The sequence below is a fragment of the Equus asinus genome, chromosome 4 (genome assembly GCF_041296235.1).
Source record: "Equus asinus isolate D_3611 breed Donkey chromosome 4, EquAss-T2T_v2, whole genome shotgun sequence".
Lineage (NCBI taxonomy): Eukaryota > Metazoa > Chordata > Mammalia > Perissodactyla > Equidae > Equus > Equus asinus.
Genome location: NC_091793.1, coordinates 28429233 through 28455633, shown reverse-complemented (window position 1 = coordinate 28455633; position 26401 = coordinate 28429233). Strand labels below are relative to the sequence as shown.

Here is a 26401-nt window from a genome sequence, read left to right as displayed (position 1 = left end):
CATTGAAATTATTTTTAAATAATTTTATTAAGTCGGAAAAAGTGGGTTAAAATGATTGTTAAATACAAGCACCCTCACTTATTGAAAATTCAATGACAGTATTTTTACCAGCTTAATTTTTCACTATATACTAAATGATGTTTTCTACCTAAATTGCGTATTGAGCTAAATTTTATCCCAAAGCTTAATACGTATAAAGATTTGAAACTTTCTTCAGATCGTTAATGTAAAATTACATTAAGCTTGTTGTTCTAAAAATGTTTAATATCTATGGAAAACTGGCCCCCTACTGGGATATAATGCAATTTCTTTTAAGTACTTCCCACTTTTTGACCCTTTTATCTGTGTTTATTTCATTTTTCATAAAGTTATCTGACTTGATTTTCTTTTGGGACTCCAGAATGCCACACTGCCTGAAATTTTCTAAGCATGCACGTTAGTGCGTCTTTCTTTTTCTGTCTTGCTTATTTCAGGGGGAAGTAGTAGTCATAATTCAGAGAAATCAGGTAAACAATTAGAAGTTGTAAGGTCTCTGGAATTACTTAGCACATTCTATTCTGCTCTTTTTGGCGAGAAAATCCACTGGTGGCCTGAAATCCTGCGCATATAACAGTTCAGTCTGTTGCTTACATGTTAGGGGCATATGTGCCTTTCAGTGAGAAAGGAAGCTGAGCTCAGTGTAAGAGACAAATAGTATTACAAGGAAAGCTAAGTAGAAGAGACGCTGCATGCCCAATCAACTTAGCCTCTCAGCTGTGAGCATCTTCAAAGTAGCCACTAGAGTATATATTTAGTCTGTAGCTAGTCTGTTGAATTGCATTCCCATCCAGAAAATGATTGTCATAAAGCTTTGTCTTGTTACTGAGAAATACACTACAGCATAGTAGCTACAGAAAGAAGGTATCCAGGGAGAGCCTGGCTGTTCAGGTAGATGCCTCTGGAAAGCAGCCAACAAGGTTGAGTCAGGTGAAAGCCACATTATTTATTTATGCTGAAATGTGTAAAGAAACTTGTTCTTGAGAATTTAATAAAGTGCTTTCATATAAGTTCCGTTTCATTTTATATTCTATTATATCCTTCAATCAGGATGAATGTACACTATCTTATCACAGAAAAGGTCTGGATTTTTACATGTTCAAGAAAGAATTCTTAAAGAAATATTCAATATCCTTCACTTCTGTTAGATTGTGACATCACATAAGAACAGAATGGTAAAATGAATTCAGAGTTGTGACTACTGTGATTTTTATGGGTATTTCTTTTAGACGCTATTGATTATGGACACTGTTATATTCCTATTAAAATAGTTGAGGCTAAACTGAATCCCTGGTTACTTTTGGTAATCCTACATTTGTTTATTTTAAAACTTTAATGATGTTTTATAAGTTTTCAGAAAGACAAAGATGAAAATATTTCTGTGTGAAAAATTTTAAATAATCAAAATTCAATGGATATTCAATTAGCATATTTATAAGAAATCTAGCACCCAAGATTTAATTTCATATATTTTGAAAGTCTATAACTTACAGATGGCCAATCCATTATAAATCTTATAAAAGACTAAAGTGTATTTTCTTTGTCCAAATTATCAAGGCAGTATAAAATATAGAAATACAGTGTTAAAGGCCAAATATAGGTTCATAAACATAATTGAACATACAGAAAAGATATTCAGAATGAATCTTGATTTAGCAAGGACAAGATTGAAAGCTCTTCCCGGTCATAGCCACTATTCTCAGTTTTTATTCTAAGACAATTCCAGTTTGGCCATAGATTTAAAAGTTTGAGTTAGTCACCCCTTCCATTGACATATGAATTTGAGGTGAAGTAGTGACTGTTTCAATTGAGGTAAAACTTGTATTTGAATTCTAATTTTTTAGAGCAGGAGTTTAATTAAAGTTTTACTGACCACAGCCAAATAATATGATGACCAAACTTATTTAATATCTTCACTTTCTCTATAGTCTTAATGGCTTGCACATGCCTGACCTGCCATTCTATGCTGAATAGCAGAAATAGACCCATGTAACACCACAGAGTACAGTAGACACTTTGCCAAAAAAGAAACATTTCTTTTTAATTAGATTTCCCCAAACATATCCTATTAATGGTAGTAAACCATATACAAAAGCCAAGTAAGTCATCATTTTGCTGATAATGTATAGCCAATAGAACTTCATCAAATGGTGATTAAATAATCAAAATCTACAATTGGACTTATATCAGAGATGGGAGAAAAAAGGAAGCAACTAATGGTTAATAGAATATGTTTTAAGCTGAATATGAATATGTTTTCTTGGATATAAACCTACCTGAAGATTGAATGATGTAAGTCTGTTACCAAATAGTTTAAAGGATCCTACATATAAAAAGGACCAGACTTCATTTCCAACAGAATACCACACACACATACACACAAGCACACGTCTCAAGGGAAAGACTTGTGCAAGGTCTGAAGACATTTCCTTTACTTGGTACAAATGTATCTTAACGGAGCTACCTCAAAGACCTTGGAAAAAACTGCCACGTCACAAGGACCATGGCTGTCCATTCCCAACAGACTTCGATTCTAGCGGTCATGTAAGAGACTGAATAAAGCATCTTGATTAATGAATTATCCAAAATACAACTCTTATGTCCACTGCTGCATACTTTCTAATCATTCCTAAAGTTTCCCACTCATGGAAATAACGTGTGGTCTTTTATTTGACAGTGCTGGAAGAAGAGTAAATACTTAATATGACTCAAAAATGGGGAATTTAGTGGCAATTAGCTTTACATGGAACTTTAAAACAGATTAGTGTCAAATTTTAAGATCCTTGAATTATTGTAAAGCATTTGAATTTTAACATGAAGGCAGTGGGAGTCTTCATGTAGAGACTTTTTATCCAGAGGATGCCATTACTAATGTATGCGATAGAAAAGCAAATGTAAGTCTACTATAGAGTGGAAGAGGGTAGAGACTCCAGGTAGGCATTCAGGGGAGAGATAATGATTGACAGCATGTGGTCCCAGTGACTGAGATTTATATAACACCCATATTACATATCAGCCCCATATATTTACTGCATAAGGAGAAACTTTATTTAAGCTGTGACCAGCTGTTATTTATTTATTTTCTCTGCCTCCTCCTTGGCATTCAGGAAGGAGACAAACAATTTGGAAGGGAAACATCCACCCATCAACTGAACTCAGAACGCTATGTGCATACTTTCAAAGATTTATCAAATTTCTCAGGAGCCATCAATGTCACCTATCGCTACTTAGCTGCCACGCCTTTACAAAGAAAACGTATGTATCTTTACACTTGTAAATCAAGAACGTGTAAAATATATTGTTTTAAAATAATGATAATTTGCTTCATTTTTATAGCAATAAAAGTTTCTAGGCTTTACCAGTGTAATATATTCTTTGGGAAATATTTCAATGTCTCTTCGTAAATTGCAGTTACTCATTGATCCAATTCCATTAATAAAAAAAATTAAAATGCCTATTTGTAGTATGATCTTTTTAACAGTTTTCTGTAGAACTGTATAGAGAGACAAAGAAAAATCAATTTGTTTTAAATTTTAAAAGTTAGCTTTTAAAAATAACTGTTCCCATCTTGATACATTTTCTAACTCTAATAATTTGGTTTTTATGACTTGCCACCAGTTTTGAAATAGTGAAAGTCATTGTATTAGTTCCTTAAGGTGCTATAACAAACTATCTGGTTTGAAACAGCAGAAATTTATTCTCTCACATTTCTGGAGCCAGAAGTCCGAAATCAAGGTGCTGGGTAGCCCCACACTCCCTCCAAAAGTTCTAGGGGAGAATTCTTCCCTGCCTCTTCCAGCTTCTGGTAGCTCTTAGCCTTCCTTGTATGGTGGCATCATAACTCCAGTCTCTTCCTCCATCTTAATGTGTCCTTCTTCCCAGTGTCTCCCTGTGTCCTCTCCTCTTCTTTAGAAGGACTCCAGTTATTGAATTTAGGATCCTCTCTAAATCCAATATGATTTAATCTCAAGATTCTTAACTAATTACATCTGGAAATATTCTATTTCCAAATAAGATCCCATTCTGAGGTTCCAGATAGACATGGCTTTTTGGAGGAAACTATTCAACCCATCACAGGCGGTTTAGATCCAAGAAGTAACAGACTACATTTCATGGATTTCAAGACACCATGGAGTATAGAAAGTGTCACGATCGAATTAATGTAGCACTAAGAAAGTATAAGCATTATCAGTTTTAATTGTAAGATGCCATCAATTGTAATATGCAACCTGATTTTAAAGTATTTCTATGTGAAAAATATGAATTTTAAAATCAACCAAGTGCAGTGATATCATGAATTTCCTTTTTTTCTCTTTTTCTTCAACATTATATTTTTTTCCCTTTTTTTATTTTGCTGGGGTCATATTGATTAACATATAAATTTCAGTTATATATTATTATATTTCAATTTCTGTATAGACTGCGTCATGTTCACCACCAATAGTCCAGTTTTAACCATCACCATACATATGTGCCCCTCTACCCCTTTCATCCTCCAAACAACTCCATAAATTTCTTAATAAATTGTGTGGACACCACAAAATTGAGTTCCCTGTTGGGAGTGTTTATGCAAGTGAGTTTGTGAGCACTAGGTTGAGGAAATTTTAACTTAGTTAATTCAGCTTTCATTAAATCTTTTTTTTTTCTTTCATTCTACCATTTCAAATGTCTATATTCTTAAACTTCCTTCTAATTGCATAAAACTGCCACTATTTCTTAATCTTCATCTGTTACACTGCCTTTATTCAAACATTACTAATGCCCCCTTTCCATGCTAAGCTTACTAATGCATATTTGCACAAATGCCAATTGCTTTACCCTGAAGAGGCAATATAAAACAATGCAAACAATATAAAACAGGGTGAGAGCAGGGCAGCTTCCATCTTGGCACTCCACCAGTTATGAAGTGTCACACTTTGCACAAATTACCTCATGATCTCACTGTGACTTACTTTCCTCGTCTATAAAGCAGGGATGATGACAAGCACAAAGCTATGCCAAAGACTGTTATGAATGTTCAAGATGCATATTACAGGTAAAGTGCATAGACTCCTGCCTTTTGTGTAGAAAGTAATCTGGAAGTGTTGGCCATTATTGAGCATTAATGAAGGCTGGTGGCTGGAGTTTAATGGTACCAGGTAACGTATTAGTTTTTGAGTAGAAGTCAACATTGTAAGCCCAAGCATTTAAACAAAATGTGTAAATCTCTACCTCTCTGACATACTAGTAAAAAAGATTTTTCTTGGAAGGGGTTTATTCAGTACCACACAAATCATATCATGTAGGTGTTGTATTAAAACAGTAATCTTGGGGGATACGAACATTTCCCTATTTTCCAAATGGTGGTTCTGAGATTTTATTCAATGGTGAGTCATAGTGAGAATAAGAGCCTTAAAAAGTGGAAACATTTCAATAGAATGACATCTAACACTTCTCAGAAGCAAACTGCCATTTCACAGGGTTTTATTTTATTTCCTAAAAATATCCAATTCTAATTTTAGATTTTAAGTATCTGAATAAAAATTTGTCCAGACAAAATTACTATAAAATGTGTTTCAAAATAAATAAAACAGTAATATTTATGTCTTGGAACAGTGTACCATATACTTGAAAAATAATGCAGTTTTTCAAAAATAGCTTATGATACCGTTTGCATTCTAATTAACATTTAGATGAATTTCAAAATAAAACTGTGAAGTCCAGCTATGAATTCTTCTGGTACAAGATGACAGTGATCAAAGAAAAATGAAAATATATGACATGTTTTCTAAGAAAAATTTAAAGATGATTAAAAGAATGTTACCCTTAATTTTCTTTTTCATCATCTGAAAAGAATTTGTCATCTTTAACTGCGAATTCCCTTCTCCTTTTGCAGGTTTTTAAAAAAATAGCATGGATGTTCTCTAAATATCTCTCTATTTTCTATAATGGGCATATATGAGAACATTAAGCTGCAGAACGCTTTAAACTATATTTTTAATTTCATAAGCAAATGTTTACTGTAATAGAGTTCATATATCATTGTGCTTAAAATGCAATTTTTTTCATAGAAAATGTCAATTATATATAAAGTAGTGCAGCCTTTATATATTTAGCATAACACTTTAATCACAAAATGTTCTATACATAATCCTCACTAGGTTTACTTCATTTAGTAGCAGGCCTAAGGGGAAAATATCCTTTTTTTTTTTCCTTTTTCTGTTATTCAAAACCTATCTCACATTTAACTTGTCTTTCTTCTGAATTCTTTTGCTCAGGGTTTCTTACAATTGGACTTTCGTCAGTAAAACGAAAAAAAGGAAACTATTTACTTGAGACAATCAAGTCAATTTTTGAGCAATCCAGCTATGAAGAGCTGAAGGAGATTTCAGTGGTGGTTCATCTGGCAGAGTTTAATTCATCCTGGCGTGAGGTCATGGTTCAGGATATTACACAGAAATTTGCCCACCATATTATTGCAGGAAGATTAATAGTTATACATGCTCCAGAGGAGTATTACCCAATCCTGGATGGCCTTAAAAGAAATTACAATGATCCAGAAGATAGAGTCAGATTTCGTTCCAAGCAAAATGTAGACTATGCGTTTCTGCTTAATTTTTGTGCCAATACTTCAGACTATTATGTAATGCTTGAAGACGATGTTCGATGTTCAAAAAACTTCTTAACTGCCATCAAGAAAGTCATTACATCTCTAGAAGGAACTTACTGGGTAACTCTTGAATTCTCTAAGCTTGGCTACATTGGAAAACTTTACCATTCTCATGACCTCCCACGTTTGGCACATTTTTTATTAATGTTTTATCAAGAAATGCCTTGTGATTGGCTGCTGACTCATTTCCGGGATCTGTTGGCTCAGAAAAATGTGATCCGTTTTAAACCATCTCTCTTTCAGCACATGGGTTATTATTCATCATATAAAGGGGCTGAGAATAAGCTGAAGGATGATGATTTTGAAGAGGAGTCATTTGACATCCCTGATAACCCTCCTGCAAGCCTATATACCAACATGAATGTTTTTGAAAGTTATGAAGCAAGCAAGGCATATAGCAGTGTTGATGAGTACTTTTGGGGGAAACCACCTTCAACAGGAGACATCTTTGTGATTGTATTTGAAAATCCAATTGTAATTAAAAAAATTAAAGTGACTACTGGAACAGAAGATCGGCAAAATGACATTTTACATCATGGAGCCCTAGATGTTGGGGAAAATGTCGTACGTTTCAAAAGAATTAGACAATGTGTTACTTATGTAAGACTAGGGGAATTCAAAAATGGAAACTTTGAAATGTCAGATATGAATCAAAAAATTCCATTTGATATACACTGCATAAGGATTTACGTTACCAAAACACAAAAGGAATGGCTGATTATTAGGAGTATTAGCATTTGGACTTCCTAGCTGATTAAACCAATGTGTCCAATTCCTGAAGCAGGTCTTCCTGTTTCCTTGTTTGCTCCCTTCCTCTTTTGCTGCCTTTGTCCTTGGGAGGGAAAGCAATGGATGGGATATTTTAAAAGAAAAGTCAATGGTCTCGGCAGTTTTGATTTACACATTGTCAATATAATTTTACTCTACTACACACTTGTATTTATTTTAACTTCTGAAGTTGAGTATCAGTCCATAGTTAATACTACTTTCATTTATACTTTTTAATGTTATCATGTTAGTTTTAAAATTTCTGCTGAATGTTAAAAAGGTAACATGAAGGATTGAAAGTGAAAACATTTAGTTTGTTGGATGGTAAGTCTTGAAAAATAGTTGCCAACTATATACACTTCCTCAAGAATTGATTTCATTATATCATCAGGTAGCTTTTATTAAGCATCTGCGTGAATATGCAGTTGGTTAGAATGATAATCTGTGTTTTTCTTGTAAACTTAGGTTTCCATAGACTTCTATACATCTGTAATGGATGCTTCCTCATGGAAGTGATGTCTTTACAACAGAATTTTGTGTTTAGGTTGGGTGATGGAAAGGCAAAGAAGACAAAAAATCTCTCCCTTGATTATTTATATGAAAGGGGACATTGTTCATTGTATAAAAACATTTAATTGAGCACCTATTGTTAATAAATTTTCTGTGGGAAGCAGTCTTTTTCTAGTTTCCCTTTTGCAAATGAGAATAGTTATGCTCGATATTTTCAGGTTACATTGGGTACCTGCATTTAATAGAAGAAATTTGAGAAGGCCTATAGTTAGTTCATTCTTACAAACATTTTCAGTATATGCAGAAAATTTTGAAATTGGTTTTATACATTTTGTATTAAAATTTATGTGATTGAAATCATTGTGATTTATCATATACTTTTTTGGAGTTTAAATGGACATCTTATAAAGGAGAGGAGTAAGAAGCATAAAAATCAGTTGACTTTTCTACGCTCAGAGCTAGTTCATAGCAAAGCCAGAATGAGAGATCAGATGTTCCGATACCCAGACAATGCTCTTTCCCTCATCTAGAGATTGCTCCTTACGTAATTTATGCCTTCTGTTCCCTGCTACCTGAGTCTCAGATAACAAGTTACGCTGTCTGAAAATAGCTGATACAATTCTTCCATAAGTCATATTATCATTCTTTGGAACAATTCTAAAGTGTCCTAAATGATGCTGTTGTGGCATATGCATCCAAATGATAAGCAAACTTGACAAATATCACTGTAAGGGACTGGACAATTGTGTCTACACCATGTATCTGTTAAAGCAATTCAGGGCACCATAGTGCACCCTAAAGACATTGGTTTTTCAGAATGTCCTGAGCTTGTCTCATCCTTTCTATTTTTTGACAAACAGTAAAGACGAAGGGATTTGTTATGAAGAGAAGTGAAGAGTACTTCAGGTGTGTTTATGGAAAGACTCAAATACGTGTTTATGTAGATGAATATTTGTGTGTGTGTATATATATGTGTGTGTATGTGTGGGTGGGTGTGTGAAGACTAGACCTGTGATACAGAGAAAGATGGAGGAATTTTTCTTGTTCTTCCTTCCATCCTGAAACAAAATCCTTAGGACTCACCAGTGCGCTACAGTCCAAAATAAGATTGGGAAGTATTTTATTCACTCTATGCACATCAATTAAATTAGAAACTCAGATAAAAAATTGGGAAATATTTTTCTTTTGTTGATACTGTGTATTTTCTTTGCACACAGTTGCTATAGTGTTAGATAGGGAAAACATGAACCTATAAATATAAATATCTCATGGCACCTATAAATCTTAAAGTGATAAGAAAAGATGAACACTGCCACTAACTTATAACTTTACCTTAATTTGGAGGCTACTAGCCAGACACTCAAAGATACTCTGTTTTCTTGCCTTTCTCACCCTTTTTATTAACTAGCTAGTTGTATAGTATTCTACATATAACTCAGAAATTACAATTTTTTCCCTGTGGTTTCAATGGTAAAAGGTACACAACAAAGACATATAATATCAAGACCTGGGCAGACTCCATGAAATGTTTGTAAAATTTTACATCTTCTTCTGGGGGCAATTTCACAGAGCAGCGACTGACATCACCTTCTGAAAAATACTTCAAGAAAGATTGCTGAGGGTGACAATGAGATTGCATGTTTGCTAGAGAATGATAAATGCAAAATATGATCCAAAAAGGTCATATTTCATCTTTAATTTGATCCTTTCACTACTGAAACCAGGCTTGAATAAACTGGCCAATCACCTAAAAATGTCTTTATGTTTTCTTTATAGGTTGACTGTGGGTCAACTTAAGGAAAAGACTTTGACAAAGAAAGCTTCTCTGTTAGGGGTCAAGGGGACCCCCTTTCTCTTTCAAAAAGAAAATCTGACCAGACATTCTTTACATAGTTCAATGTTGTATTTCCAATATTTAAAAATTCTGGGTCAGCTTAGTGGTGTAAGATCATGTGCTCTGCTTCAGTGGCCTGGGGTTCACCAGTTCAGATCCCGGGCGTGGACCGTCACACCACTCTTTAAGCCATGCTGTGGTGGCATCTCACATACCAAAATAGAGGAAGATTGGCACAGATATTAGCTAAGCAGCAATCTTCCTCAAGCAAAAAGAGGAACAGCCAATCTTCCTCACCAAAGAAAAATAAATTCAGAATAAGACTCTACTAATCTTGTCTAAGAGGCATAGAGCAAAAAGACAGTTATTAGGTTTAATTATATTCAGTTATTAAGCATTGCATGATCTCTCTCTTTGCAGTAAATTTTTTTAATATATTATTTTCTTTGTTACAAATATGGAAGGGGACATTAATAATTGAGTTATTTAATTGATATGAAAATAAGATACTGACAGGTTTCAAGCACAAAATATGGTATGTACCTTAAATAATGTCTCGATTTGTATACTTTAAAACTGACTAAAAAGCTTACTTACACTTAAAATTATTCTCCTTAAGGGAGCCTTTTTAGCATTCATGGACATCCAGAAAAAAGCATCTTGTAAGAGCATAATAAAAATTTAGAAAATATACATTTTTGGAAAATGCACATTTTAGCAGCAATAAAAAGTGTGCATATAAAAAAACATAAAAAGTGTTAATGCAAGCAATTTTGCATTGTTATTGAAAAACTATAACCTTGTGCAATTTATAAAGTAGATATTTTCCAGGTATAAAATATAATTTGGAAACCAATGTGTCACTTAGAGCTTTTTCTCTCGTATAGCTACATTTATGAGACGAACATTCCATTTCTTACTGAGCTGGTATTCTTTGGGAATTTTTATACAAATGTCATAGAAAAATTGTGCTGTACAATCTTGGTGTGTAAATGAAACATTTATCAATTATAAGGTATTTTAGGGAAAACACTTGCTCTTCTAGATGTCCATACGACACACTTCACTCAATATTTGCCAGTTTGTCAACAGGTCCTTTAGAAAATTGCACCCAGGGTTAACATTGAAAACACTACTCTCAATGTCCTCTAATGATTGAAGAGAGCAATGTAATTCTCTTGTTTTGCCTCATCAATATATCCATTAATACAGTCTAAGATTACATTTATTATTATTATCACCGTACTACTGACTAAGGGAGCTCACACTCAAACTGTATTTATTATGCAATCTACTGATAAAACATGATTTGTCATTCTGTACATGTTCAATTGATTTTTTGAAGGTTTCTTTTAAGACAATATTAATTTCAAGAGAATTTCATCTTGTTTCTTCTGAGCCGTGGTGCCACGCTTTTCCAGTTCTTGATTCTGTCATTCAGTGTTTTAACGTTGCTTCCTAGCTTTATGTTACCACAAGTTTAATACGTATGCCTTTTGTCTTCATAGGAAATATAGTGGGAAGGTCACACAGACCTGGGTTTGACACTCGATTCTACGATTACTAGCCTCCAGATATGAGGAAAGTTATTTAACCTCTTTGAAACTCAGTTCCCTCATCTGTGAAACTGGAATAATTTTACCTTGTAAGCTGTTAGGGCTGGAAATGAGATAACAAATCCATTAATCAAGAAATTTGTTTCCTTTGTTTTTGGCCGTGTTATATATGTATAAAAGAATATGACCATTGAAAACACTGCCAGAGGCGTTCATCCTGATCAGTAACAATCACAAACTTCACTACCCATTGGAAATGTCATCCAAGATGACTTTTTATATTTTTTTCCAAAAGAATGTCATCTAGGGTTATGTAAATCCTTTCCTAAAGTCAAGATATATTCCTGTCGTTCTATTACTCTAGAAACCTTACAAAAAATTTGGAACATTTGCTCCTAATGTTCCCATTGCAAATATTAATGATCATTTCTTTTTTAAGAAATCTAAATCCATTTTACTTTGAAAAATAAAGAAAAAGAAACACTTTTACAATTTCTAAAATTTTGCTCAAAATCTATATTAAGCTCTCAGAGCTGCAGTTTTCAAAGTATATATTTATAATTTTTTTAAATGTCAATTTCCTATTCTCTGGTATCATTTCTATTACTGGCAAAATTATCAGTGCACTGACTTATAAATTACCTGGACTGTAATGTTCAAACTTGAAAATAGCCAACTTATCTCCTTGTCTACCTTGAGTTTCAATGTTTAGATTTCGACTGCTTTGAATTTCTTCTCTGTTCAATTTGGGGTTATTCACGTTAGGAGAAAAAAATGCCATAACAAAATATAATTTGATTAGTTCTTGCTCTGTTTTTGTTTGCTTTCAACATATTTTTAAATCTACCCCAAACAGAGGCAACATCTTTTTTATCCAAAATAATTGCATCTTTACACATATATGTGAGCAAGTCTATGTACAGATAAATAGATCTCTTTCTGTATATGTGTGTGTGTGTCTATATATCTCTGTGTGTATATATATTTTTATATATGTGTATTTATATATGTGTGTGTATATGTATATATATATATATATACACATAGAGAGAGAGAGCGGGGTTGGGGGGAGACAAAACAATGTATCCTCAGCATTATTTCTAACTTCCACCTCCCACTTATTTTTGGCTTTAGCTTTCTCAATCCACTGTCTTCATGGTTGTGTCTTTTCTGAACTGACTTTTAGTTACATGTTGTTACTCACTGATATTTTATACATGACATCCTCTGAAAATCATAGCTCATTAGAGATTTTTTGTGCAACTTTTTAGGTTCTTTAAATTCTTTAAAGACTTATTTGTTTATTAGAGGATCCCATTTCTCTCAAAAGAGGGCTTGCATTTTAGAATTTCTCTGTTTTATATGAATTCCTCAACATTTGAAGGTTAAAATATGAGTTGTAAGGCATTCTCTTTTTAAAATTATAAAGATATGAGGATAACAAGGTTACACTTTCCCAAAATTCTAGTCCCTTCCACCTTATTAATCTGCCCATCATGGTTACTCTGATTTAAGTCCAGTGGAGAACTTGCTTCATTAATCCCCAAATCTTCCGAGAGGCTTTAATATTCTATTTTGAACATTGAAATTGAAAGGCAGATTTGAGGCCATTTTCTAAATAATTGGATTTGAACACCTATTCTGAAAAACATACATATTTGAGACCAAAGTAGTTTTTGTAGTTGAACTATTACTGCAGCTTCCTATTCATTCTGTCTAGATACTTTCTTCGAAGATTTACTCAAAAGTTAATTCATTATGTGAGAAAATATGTAAATTTTATATGCTCACAGAAAGCGACAATCACATTAAGAATACAGCATGTTCAAATTTCATGTCTTGTAGTCAGGAAGGCAATATGCTAAATAGCCATCTCTTTAAAATAGCTGAATCAATGACACAGTGATAAGATTCTCAATATTTTTTTCTAGCAAACGAAAATTTCCATGAGGCATACACTCATTAAATTTAATATACAAGAAATTATCACTTTATTTAATGGTTGCTAAAGTATTGTTTAAAGGTTTAATGGCTATTTAACAATGACAGTGAATAAACAATATGCAGAAACAGCCTATACTTTCAATATACTATGTGTTACTACTGCTTAAACCACAATAGCCAACATAACCTACAATCATTCTGCCTAGCTGCAAATAAATACAATTTCAAAGGATAAAAATCATCAGAAATCAATGCATAAATAAAGCCATGGAGGCTGTTAGCTCTCATAACTGAAAGCTACCTTTTGCAAAAATATTAAAAATATTTATGGTGTCTTTTAAAATAATCTTGCTTTGATGACAGGTTACATCTGCAATCTTTCAATTGTCTGTTACTGGTCCTTATGGGAGCACATGAGATGGTATCAATAGTTGGAAGAAGTTATTTACTATTAGAAAATAAACTCAATAACTTAAACTATCTCCTACACTTTAACAACTAGTACTATTGAAAGATATTGAGTGTTTACAAGTTTCTCTCTTTTTATATCACATTGGATCTAGTCTTGAACTGTAATTCTTTTTCTACAAAACATTATACTATTAGTAAAGGGATAAACATAAGAAAGATAATGCCCTAAAAAGTAATTTCCTTGATTTATAAATCGCCGTATCTAATACAGTTATTTTCAAAAAGGTAAACTGATCTCTGCTAGTAGAATAAACGGTGGTTTTCCCTAAGTCATTAGGTTTACACACTCTGCTTTGGCGGCCTAGGGTTAGCTAGTTTGGATCCCGGGCACAGACCTATACACCGCTCATCAAGCCATGCTGTGGCGGCTTCCCACATAAAAGAACTAGAAGGACTTACAACTAAGATATACAACTAAGTACTGGGGCGTGGGGGAGGAAAAAAACTAAAAAGAGGAAGATTGGCAGCAGATGTTAGCTCAGGGCCAATAATATTCACTAAAAAAACAGTCCTTTATTAAAATATACACATATATTTACAACTTTACGTTTGCATAGATTTACAATAAAGGAGCTTTTCTATTTGCAGTAAAAAAGCCAAATTAAAAGTTAAAAATCATGTTACTGCAATTTTAACTTCTAGTCCCAACATTTCTCTAAGATCTACATTGTATGTAACTGAGCATAATTTTTTTTTATTGCATGTAGTATCTTTATCCAGCATAATTTGGTAATCAATCATGATTTCATTAATGTCCTTAAAAGTCACTTAGAAGAACCAATTAGTTTGGAAAAACATTTGGGAAATTTGTCACTAATAAGATTTCTAGCACTTAAGTATGTGTTTGAAGTATCTTTAATTTAACAGTTGAAGGTATGTTCAGTTAAATCCATAAGTGAAGTATATATTTCTGCACTCGAACTTTCTGCTGATTTACTGTAATTAGTCTTAGATATAATCATCGTAAGCAAGAAACATCCACTCAAAATACTCTCTGTTGTATCAAATTACTATCAAGTGAATGACAATAACAATTAATTCTGACTAGTAATGAGGTACCCCTTTCAAATATTGTGGTAAAGAGAGCTGACTGAGGACTCAGCGAGGGAAAATCACAGCAGGGGGAACGGCACATACATGAGCTAGGAGGATTCAGAAGGAAAAGCTTTGTTTCATGATTTTGCCTAAAGCAAGTTCTTGTCTTTCCTCTCAGCATTACAAATTACCATGGCTCAACGTTTTAGTCCATAGTACGCCTCACATTTTTATTCAAGCAAATCAAAATTTGATTCTTGAGAGTGTCAAGAGACAATTTAGGTGCAAATCTAGTGTTTTTACTTGCTTGACCAAATAGATAACGCTTATTTGTAATCAAATCAGTATTCCAGATTAGACCCAAGGCACTATTTTGTTTGCCCTTTTATTAAATAGTTAAACTCTTTACTAAATGGATAAGCATCTGCCACGGGATGCTACAAGATGTCTGAATTAATTTGGGCAATGATGAATCTGGGTCATATGTCTTCTGTAAAACCAATAAAAAAAAGTAAGTGCCCTTCTAGTTAGTCAACCTAAACTCATCATCTTTGAAAAGTAAAAAGATATTTTGTAATATTTTTTCCTGACAAATCTCTCAATTGGCCAAATCAATTTAATGTAGATAAATCTATACGTTATCAATCAACATACCACCAAATAAGTAGGTGCTTAATAAGTAGTGATCTGATGCACTACTACAAATAACTATTGTAAATACCATTCATACAGCGTCACTCTAACATATAGTACTTTGTTTTACAGCAAGAAAGTGACATTTGTTGAATTATTTTGATAATACCTATTTTATTCTTGCAAATATATTTATATTATTATTAATGTAAATTGTATTGTTATAAATAATTAAACTTATAAGTTTTTCACCATTTTTCTGATTTTTATCAGTAAATTTAATAATTGTTGCAATGAAATTCACACACTGCTCTCACAAGATAAGATTTTACAAGGCACAATTTTACTCAACACAAAAAACAACCCCTATACCACTACTTTATCTTATTTTAATCTCATAATTTATGTGATTCATTTTGCTTTTTTAGCCACTCATGTTTTAGGACTCATGGAGTTAGATATTGCATAGGTACCAAAACACACTTTCAGTAAGTTAGGAAACCAGCTCTACTTACAATTCTTGATTACTCAACTCATTAGTCTTTCTATATAAAATGGAATGTTAAACATTAAGCATTTTTAATTAATTTGCTTACGATTTCTCCATTTGATTTCAAAGCAAAATAGCATCTGGATTGTAAAAGCACTGGGAATTTGGAATACATAATCTAAGCACAGTAAATTCATTTAGTTAAATCACTACTTTTCTTCATAGTATACTCAGGACAAATAATTTTTTTAAATGAATGCACACAAGGAAGGCAGTTATGTCCATACACACTTAAAAATAACAAGAAATATATGGGAGTGCTATAGCTGGATTATACTGTCTAAGCAGTCACAGGTTTTAAAACAGTCTAGGAGGATTTTTGAGCAATGTATTAACATTCATAATCACTTGAACAACTTTCTTGGACTTAATCCAACAATTTAGTTTATATTTCCAAGAAATACAAGAAAAAAAAACAATTTTGTGAAAAATTCAAGTTTAATTTTGTAAAATTGATTAATTATGTTCATGAATCTACCATATGATTCAAAATTTACTAGTTGATTCATACCTTAATGAAATTGTCCCTCATTCTATTGGAGAGAAAAAAAAATATGAAAAATCAGATGTTGGTCCCAATGCTAGTAAAACTACTAGGGGAACTGTTAAATTTTATACTATTTAATCAAGTTGAGTGACCTAGGAAAGACAATCAGTTACATCTATTGACAAAGTTAATTTTAATCAGTTAATAATATTTCCTTAGAAATTGAGTAATAAATCATGATGTTGATAATTCATATTTAATGGAGGGTGGAAGAGGAGGCCGTAGAGTGAGATTAAGTTGTCTACTTCTGAAAAAAAGGCATCTGGACTGATAATAAAAGGAAACAAAACTAACAAATCTCTAATTTACAGATCATTTATGGAGGCTCAGCATTTACAACAGTCAATGCTAGTGCAGTAAAGTTGATCTGACTCCTAGCGACCCCTACAACAGAGCAGAACCCACTGGTCTTTTTGCACCATCCTCTCACCTTCCAGTGCTGTATCAGACAATGCTCTGCTGCTCTGCTGCTCTGCATAGGGTTTTCATGACCAATTTTTTTGAAAGTGAGCGGCCAAGTCCTTCTTCCTTTGCTGTCTTAGTCTGGAAGCTCCACTGAGACCTGTCCACCAGTGGTGACCCCTGCTGATATTTGAAGACTGGTGGCAGAGTTTTCAGCATCACAGCAACAGGCAGCCACTACAGTATGACAACCAACAGACAGGTGGTATGATTCCCTGACTGGTAAGTGAACCTTGGCCATAGTGGTGAAAGCACCAAATCTCAACCACTAGACCTTCAGGACTAGCTATCTAGAACAGTGCTTACATGTAAATAACATGTTGTCAGCAGCTATGAGACACCAATGGGAAGACTTCATATTCATTTCATTATCTTATTTAATAAGTGAAAAATCATATGAGATAAGAACTATTATAAAACCTAATAGCATATGAGGAAGTTGGGATTTAGTAAATTTTCCAAGGCCATATAACTAATAAGTGATGGAGAGTGGATTCCATCCCAGGTCTGTGTAATTCAAAAGTCCATGCTCCTAACTGATATCATATATCACCTCTTGATTATGGTGAGTTCATTGACAAAGCATATGGCTATAAAGTGATTATCTAGAAGATACAACTATATTAAAATAATAGAAGTCTAAAAATTAGACAATTGGAAGTTCCTTCACATGAAATATTTTTTCTCAAATTTTTATTTTTTTAAAATTTGAGCATCTAAGACACTTGCTTCTACAATTTGTTTCACTGAACTCAACTGCAGCCTAGAAGTCTAAGGTTTTTTCCCCTAATTTCATTTATTTAACAAAACTCATGGACTCTGAGTACATTAAACGACTCCCAAAGTTGTCAATTTGAATTATATGATGCATTATATGATGGTCTTTCAGAACTCCAGCCCCAAATCTGCCAAATTGGTAGTTTGGCAATATGTGCAGAACATTTTTGGTTAATTAACTGAATTTTAAAATTTTCAGCTACTATTTTGGAAAGACTAGAAAACACCAACAAACTCTAAAGTTGTATTTATCAGCTTATAGCTTATAAGTACTGAGTGCTTCATATGTACTGGGTCTTCTCCTAATGGGTGCTTCCATTACCCATCAAAATAATGGATATCACAACTCATCATGCAAAAGAATTGCCTGGATAGTTTATTGAAAATGCATATACTAGACTACTGGATTCTTACCAATAGATCTTGGGTGGGTCTAGGCATTGGTATTTTTAATGTATTTCAGTTAACACTGATGCAGGTGCTGCATGGACTCCTTTCAGAAACACTGCATTAAATCCTTAAAACTACTGTATCAAATAGGAATGGCTATTATTCCTACTACACAGAGGAGATATCTCAGGTAAGAATTAGGGAATTTGCTCAGCGTCACGCAGTAGAGATAGGTGAAAACTGTGACCTTTTTAGTGAAATCCTAGGCCCAGTTCTTCTGAACACTATTATTTTGTACTCATATTTATCTAAATTTGCAGTGTTTAAGTCTAGCTGCTGGTTAATATCACCCAGGAAGCATTTTGCGCTTTCCTGAGCTCCACTCTCAGAGAATTTGTTTTAAGTGTTCTGGAGTTTCTAGAAATCAGTATTTAAAAAAATAAAATCTTTCTAAGTGATTATAATGTGCAACCAGAACTGGGAGCCACTGTACAATTGGGAATCACTGTACCACAGTAAAATCCCAAAGTTTCTTGTTTATATGAGTTGAAAGGGTCATAGATTAGGAGACGAGATGGAAGGTGAAGATTTCCTTTGCTGTTCTCTGTCCTTGTAGTTTACTTCAACTATAGGAATTGGACTGAAAAATAAAAGCTCCAGCCAACTCTCCACTGCCTTGTCAGTTTACAGAGGTTACCGTACATGCCCTCCTATTGAATCTGGGAGTCTAGCTTTTGGAAAACTGCATAAGTAATCTTTTTTATATCAATTTTGTTATATACATCTTATTAATTAGAAACTAGTAGTCTTCATTTTAATACATAAAATCTAATCGTGCCATTTTTTTAGTTTGCTAAAATACAAGAATGTAAATAACAATGCTTTTCAATCCAGTGCTGTTTGTAAGCTGAATTACCTTCCACTTTCCATAAAGTTAAGTACACTTATTCAAGAAAGAGAGTGAAAAACTACCACTTAATTCAACTTTGTTTCAACTTTTCTGTAACAGATTTTTTTTTCATAAATCGTCCAAATGTCACCATATGTGTCTTTCCTCATGTAGTCATAGCCCATATTATCCAAATCTCTAATTTACTTTTCTTTGTCTTGGAAGTAAATACTCTAAAAATGTATTTGTCAAGTTTTCAAATTTCAGATAACAGAGAATACACTGGCTTGCTCTGAGTGTTTAGAGAGTTTGAGGTTATTTGATATAGGCCTTGGTATGTATTCCAACAGGGAAACTACAGTGTCTATTTAAATACCTATAAATTGTCAGAAGCCTAAGTGATGGCTATTTGAGTTAAAAAGAACAAAGGCAGTGAATAGAATATTGTGTACCCCCACATACACACATTCACACACATATTCACACATAGTTCCAAGGAACCCCCTATATCAATTAATTCCAGCTCACAAATTCTCAATAACATTTTCTCTAAAACAAAACTTGTTCTTTGTCAAACACCATTTAAGTAAAAAATTTACTGTCGAATACCCTCTACTGATAGATTGTGAATCTGAAATGCCAGAAAGTTTAACAAATTTGTTCAAAGTTTTAGTGCTAGTTAATGTCAAAAACAAACACACAAACCAATGTTGTTTTTCAGGATCTGATGCTCTGTCTATCATTCATCGAGTTTGAAAATTAAAAAAAGAAATGCATTCAAAGAACTAAGATGAAAAACATCTCCATTTGGTTACGTAATTAGGATACCCAGTAGAATGAAACAGCTGGGTTTAACAGTTTCAGTAACAAATGATAAAAAGACTGCTTTGATTAAGTACTCTTATATTCTCATGCAACCCCAGAAGTTTCAAACTAAGTAGATGATAGAGGATGGCGATAGATAGATACATAGATAGATGGATACAGAAATAGTTATATATAAGTCAGTCAGAAAAAGAAACGAGCAACCCTATCCATAAGCTTAGCAAAAACAAGAGAAAGTGAGAGAATGTGGTCAAACCAGACAGGGGTAAATACGAGTGAATAATCAGAGAACTGTCTTTGAATTAATAATTAAATGAGAGAATATTATTATTTTATATTTTGGTATTGTTTAAATTTTTGATAATACAGGAGTTAATGTTTTATAAATTATTTGGGATACAATCATAGATAATATAACCATAACAGAAAATTTCTGGATGTTAAGAAATATAAGCACTGATACTTTCAGTTGTTCAACACAACTAAATGTCATTCATTTACCAGCTATTTAGTGTGTACCCTCTGTGTTCCACGCATGTCACTTCCTTAGCATAGCCTTACAAGTCAGCTTTGTGTACCTTTATTAAGCAGAAATAGTCTACGAAAATCTGGATTTTTTTAAATGCAGAAACAATTCAGATAAGTGAAAAGGTGATCACTTTGATAATTTTAGATCTGTATATTTGGCATGAATCATGGCTCAAACAATTGGACAAAATTTGTCAATTGTAAATGAATTTACTTTAATACATAGCTGAAAGTTCTAATCATTCAGAATATAGGGCAAGGTCTGTTTCAAATTCAAGTTTTGACTTCATGAATGTCCGTTTGTTGATAGTTATTCCTTCTCTGGCTCTCAATATGGTTCTTGCCCAATTGTTCGGAGTGTCCTTTTTCCAAAGTTCACAATCTTCACAATAGAAAGCAACAAGAAATGTTAAAAGCCATAGATTTTATGAAGACTCTTCTCTCAACATTCAACAATTCTCTTTAGTTGAAAGAAAATACGTCTACAGAGGTCAGTGCACATTTTGTAAGCTTTCACCCAAGATACCAGAAAGGATTCATGACCTCCAAACTCTACATAATCATCCAGGAAAGAGCAGTGATAGTTTCTGTGCATTTCTCAAGGGCTTTCTGGAGCTTCATTGTCTTACCTGGAAAGTGAGTATAATGACAGAAATTTCAGCGTGAACTCACAGATGGGATGTCTATTTTGGGATGGAGGACTTTTAACAAATCGCATTACCTGGGTGGCAACGAATTCTGCTTATCCATACGACTGACTCTGTAGGAAAAAATATTGCTGCTGATAATAGCTTTCCCTTTACCATAGAAGTATCAGAAGAAACAGTAGGTAAAAGCTTAAAACCAAGCTAAAGTACTGGCAAAAAATAATTGTAGTTTTCAGAGGAGCTGCAGATTTTCAGACCTCTATGTCAGATAAGGGTGCACTATCTTCTATAAATAATGTTCCCTTTATCAGTATTTTCCTCCTTAATCTAGTCAGTATCCTTTACCCGGATTCCCTTCTGGTTAAAAGCATAGTTTATTCAAAATAACTATCTAGTCGTAGGGATGATGCTTAAGACCCTGAAATACAATGATAGTATTAGTTAATCCTGGTACAAAAATCTCTAAAATTCCCTCCATAACTAGCATTCTATGATTCTATGGCCAATGGGACCATTAAGTCCTTATGCAACCACACAGAAAGTACATTATTCATTTACCTTAGAATTTCACAAAACAAAATGTTTTGAAGTTAAATTAATTTTTAAATGCACAAATTTCTAAGAGGAATTTTGTTGTGGTACAACAGATGAGAAGGGTACTATTTTGTAGCATCCATTTGTAGCATCATTATAATCACAGAATCTAACCATTAGAGTTTTATTATCTTTTCATAATTTTTCATATATTTTATAAATATTGATGCTGCTTCTCTGTCTATTGCAGCATCAGCAGTTCTTTTATGTTACTTTCACTTTTTTCTATAGCTTTATTCTGATTATCTGATTTTGCTAAACCATGATCTTACCTGTAACCTGAGAACTACACAAAAAACTGGTGTTAGGAGTATTACGATGGAGAAATTACTTTGGATATTATGCATCCAGCATGATTTTTTTTTCTTCTTTTTTCTTGGTACGTTCAGTGGCTTTCAATGTCTTTGTTGCATACATTGCACATTTTAAACAAATTCCCTCCTACATTTCCACTTTCTCTTATTTTACTTCTTCTATGGTTTTTACTGTTTATATGACTTAACACACATTTTTACTTCATATTTTCTCTCCTAGCATCCACTTACACATTATAACAAGGTCTTCTCTGCCATTTCAGTGACTATGATCTGCATTGCATCATCTATGCCATTAAACAACTTTGGAACTTGGTAATATCTATTTAAATCTTTTTGGTAGACATCATTTCATTGATAACTACGTTCTGGGAGCATATTGGGACTGATAGTCAATAATTTCTTGGTCTCCCAACCACAACTATTTGTTGAGAATCAAATCCAAAAGTCTTTGACTTGGTGTTTAAGACTCAAGGTAAACCCAACCCTTTAGTGGATCATTAAATTTCTTGAACTTATAACAAACCGTGTGTGTATGTATGTGTGTGTGTGTCTGTGTGTGTGTAAGTTTTTCCAGATAGAATGTCTTTCATCAAAAGTTTCAAAATCCCAAAATGGTTAAGAACCACTGAACATGTGTCAGTCATCTTACAGGAATATTTTTTCTAAGCAAAAATCCTGGATTTATTCCACAAGAAATAGCCATGGAACAATTTGTATTTTTCAAATAATTGTGAGAAATCAAAAGTTCAATGCTTACAATTCTTCTATTTTAAAAATTTAGGATTTGATTTTGTAACAACTTCCAAACACCATTTGGACCTACACAAATAATTATATTAATAAAAGTTGTTCATAAGCCAGAAAGCAAAACTATTTTCCCAAGGCAATACAAAATAAATATTCCTTTAGCATATGGACTGCTGTTTTAAAGAATTTATTAAGTGTATATTAATTGTGACCTTATAATACACTTTGCTATTGGAAAGGACTAATGTTTTAACTCTAGTAAATATTTGGTTTTTATGCAATGTTTCTGTGAAAGAAAGTAAGAAAAAAGCTTAATTAACAAATACCCCACAGTATCAATATAAACAGCTAAATATTTTGATTTAACTATTCAGTCAATTACATGATAGCTTGTTTTTCAGTGAATTTAGGTAAAAATAAAGGTCTTTGTAATACATAAGTTATTTCATTCCTATGAAGAAATAAAATATCTTGGGCTTAATCAAATTAATCATCTTTATTTTCATTCTATGTAAAATGTAGTTGACACACAGACCTGAATAATGTCATAAGTGCAACTTACAGTTTCTTTCAAACTGAATATATAAGACAATTTATTGCCTTTCACTTCCTTCATTCGGTTATTTAATCCAGTCATGGCTTATGTGATAAACATGATTTGTAAAATAGGTTTAATAATAAATACATAATGTTGAATTTTTGTGAAGATCAAAAAGCAAATAGTCAATATTTAATTATTTTTAATATTTTCTTACCTAAATAATTGCATCATGCAATTTTACTTCATTGGACCTTCAAACTTTGATGATTTAAACCATTGGTTTAGCAATTAACACATTTGAATTCAAATAGTCAAAGCAGTCTTAGCTAAGTTCAGATGTTGACTTTGTTCTGCAGATCTCAAAAACAAAAGATATAGTGGGATATTTGGGCCAGAAAATGTACGATAATACCACAGAGAAGAAGGTATTTGGCGGTTGTCTTGAGACAAGAGGCTACCATACCGTACTAACTCTAGAAAGCCTGCTGCAGGCTCTTCAATACATACCAGCTGGAGCACATCAAGCTCATTTCCATGAGAACTTATTCTTTCCTAAACAGTGTTTGTGCCACCCGTGTACCTTCTATGGTGATTGTTCAATTATGTCGACCTTTTAAAAACTGGTTTGTCCTCTTATTGACTTGTAGTTCTTCATATATTCTGGTTACAGTCATTTATCAGATATGTTTTGCAAATATTTTCTCCCAGTCTGTTGCCTATCCTTTCATTTTCTTAGCAGTGTTGTCAAAACAGCAGTTTTTATGAATTTTTTTCTTTCATGGATTGTGCTTTGTATCTAAGAAATTTTTTGTCTAACCCAAGATCACAAAGATTTTCCCCCCTATTTTCTCCTAAAAGTTTTATAATTTTACATTATGACCCACTTTTTAGTTATTCTGCATGTGGTGCAAGGTATGGGTTGACAGGTTGAAGTTCTTTTTTTCTTGCAAAATGATGTCCAATTATTCCAGCATCATTTGTTTCTTTCCCCTTCCTTTTGATAAGGTTCCATTTAGCATACACTCTATAAAGAATCTACAAAAAGGAAGATAACCCTTTAGCTTTGGTGTGACAATTCCACGGCTGGAGACGGGAGGGCAGTTCCCAGTTTCTTTGACTGGCAAGAAATGCCTAAGTAGTAAGCTTTCCACTCTATAGACAGGCATGGTAGAGGACAGCCCAGAAAGAAGTGTCAATGCTCTCTAGCCAAAGACCACCAGGAACACACCTGTGGTTGAACCAGTTGAGCTTATTACTCATTGCAGCAAGGGAGAACACATACTATGGGGGAACTGTGAAGCATCTCAGTAAGAGGGTGTTAGAAAGGACTTATACTAAGATTTGTGTTTGTCAGGTGATTTGGGGGACTTTGCTCTATATTTGATGCTGTCAGGAAGCAGGGGTAATTCCATGATTGCGTCACTTAATACATCTTATGTAGAAAGAGGAAAGACTAGAACGAGGCTAAAGCTGTAACTGGTAAAGAAGCAACAGACACTCATATTAGTTTGATATTTTCAGTTTGTGTATTCCATTTGGTGGCTTGGATAAGGCTCATGTTTTTGTCTGTGTTCAGACATGATTATAGAGTAGTCTTATTTTTGTCCTGATCCATCACGGTCACGGAGTGGCCTTTTCTCACGTTGATGTGCTCTGAAACTGTTTATGTTCAACAGGAGACACCAAGGCCTAGCTGTGCCAGGCCAGCTCCTAGCAAAACCAAGACCCAGCTGATAGTACCAGCCCCGTTACTCCATGTCAGAAACTGCTTTTCTATTTCTCAGAACATAGTGGTTAAAAACTTAGGCCCCAGAGTCAGACAAAATGTGTTTAATTCCAAGGTCTGCTCTTCACTAGTTGTGGGCCTTTGGGTAAATTATCTGACATCTCTATGCCTCAGTTTCCTCATATGAATATAGGGGTAATAATAGTACTTGCCTCATTGGATTGTGACGAGAAATAAGATGATACATGCTAAAAACTTGTGTCAAATAGATCTTAGTTATTGTAATATCACAAAAAAGATTAAAGACAATGGGGCAAAGAAAAGAAAATCAAGAAGAGCGCAGGTAATTGTGCCCCGGAAGTCAAAGAGTAGTGAGAAAGTGAGGATAGAAAAGCAAAATAATTTAGGTTGGGTGGTAATCTATATAAAGCTACTAATTGTCCAGTTCATTTCAAAATGCCCGGAGAACGCATTACATATATTCATAAAAACACGGCAAAACAAAGGAAAACGTGTGGACCTTATACCAAGTGATTTGTCATTTAAATGATTTCACACAGAAACAGTGAGAAGTGACTGACAACAATGAAAGCTATTACTGAGCATCTGCCAGGAGGGAGACTCGTGATGGAGAGAAGGTTGGACTGGGATCCCTTTCAACTTCAATGTACTATCAGCCTATAAATAATTTATTTTTTGCTTTCCTGTTTCTAGTTCCCAGCTCCTTTCCAGCCCTTACTTTCTGAACTACCCCACCTTGTCAAGTATGCATCGTCACATCTAATTTCTCAATAATGCAAAAGTCTCTGTGTGTGCAACCAAGCAGAGGAAAACTCAGCCATTGAAGAGATTGGATAATTGATATAGGTTGTATTAAGAATTTGTTCCATTAAAACAAAGTTACTGCTTGAAGGCACTAAGGACTCATTAAGACATTATATAGTCTTTCAAAATAACATCCCAAGATAAAAAAGTGTCATTTTAATAATTTAAGAATGAGATGTCACAGAATGGGAATCAAGAACTGCGTGGATTCAACCCACAAAATAGGCCGGACTTCCTTCAAACTTCCGCTGCACCAAGGTACCCGAAATCAACAGAGTATCCCTCTGTTGAAGCCATCCCATCAAGATTACATTTACTTTCATTTTAGATCTAGGGGTGGGTGGGCACTGAGTGGTGCTACTCATTTTTATAGGTAAGAAAACTAAGGCAATAAGAAACGACCAGCGTCAGACTTACAATACGTGACTACCTAGACTTGCGGTTCCAGACGGTTCTGGTGAACTCACAACCTGCCCCCAAAAAAGCTCCCCTACATCTTGCTTGGTTTATGAGATGGTTTCCACCACTGCTGCGGATTATGATTTGGAAAACTCTAAAAATGCAAAATCTCCCAGGAGTGGCTACAGTTTTACCAGTCAC

General features: G+C 33.7%; 1 protein-coding gene across 11 annotated transcripts in view; it reads left to right on the top strand.

Moving 5' to 3' along the window:
* MGAT4C (MGAT4 family member C) overlaps positions 1–11809 on the top strand; it is a 677866-nt gene extending 666057 nt beyond the window's left edge. For all 11 annotated transcript variants that reach the window (XM_070507020.1, XM_070507021.1, XM_070507022.1 and 8 more), the window contains 2 exons: positions 3144–3291; positions 6294–11809. In XM_070507020.1, the coding sequence (XP_070363121.1) occupies positions 3144–3291; positions 6294–7435 (1290 nt within the window). In that variant the 3' untranslated portion in view covers positions 7436–11809. The remainder of the gene's footprint in view (positions 1–3143; positions 3292–6293) is intronic.
* Positions 11810–26401: the final 14592 nt, after the last annotated feature.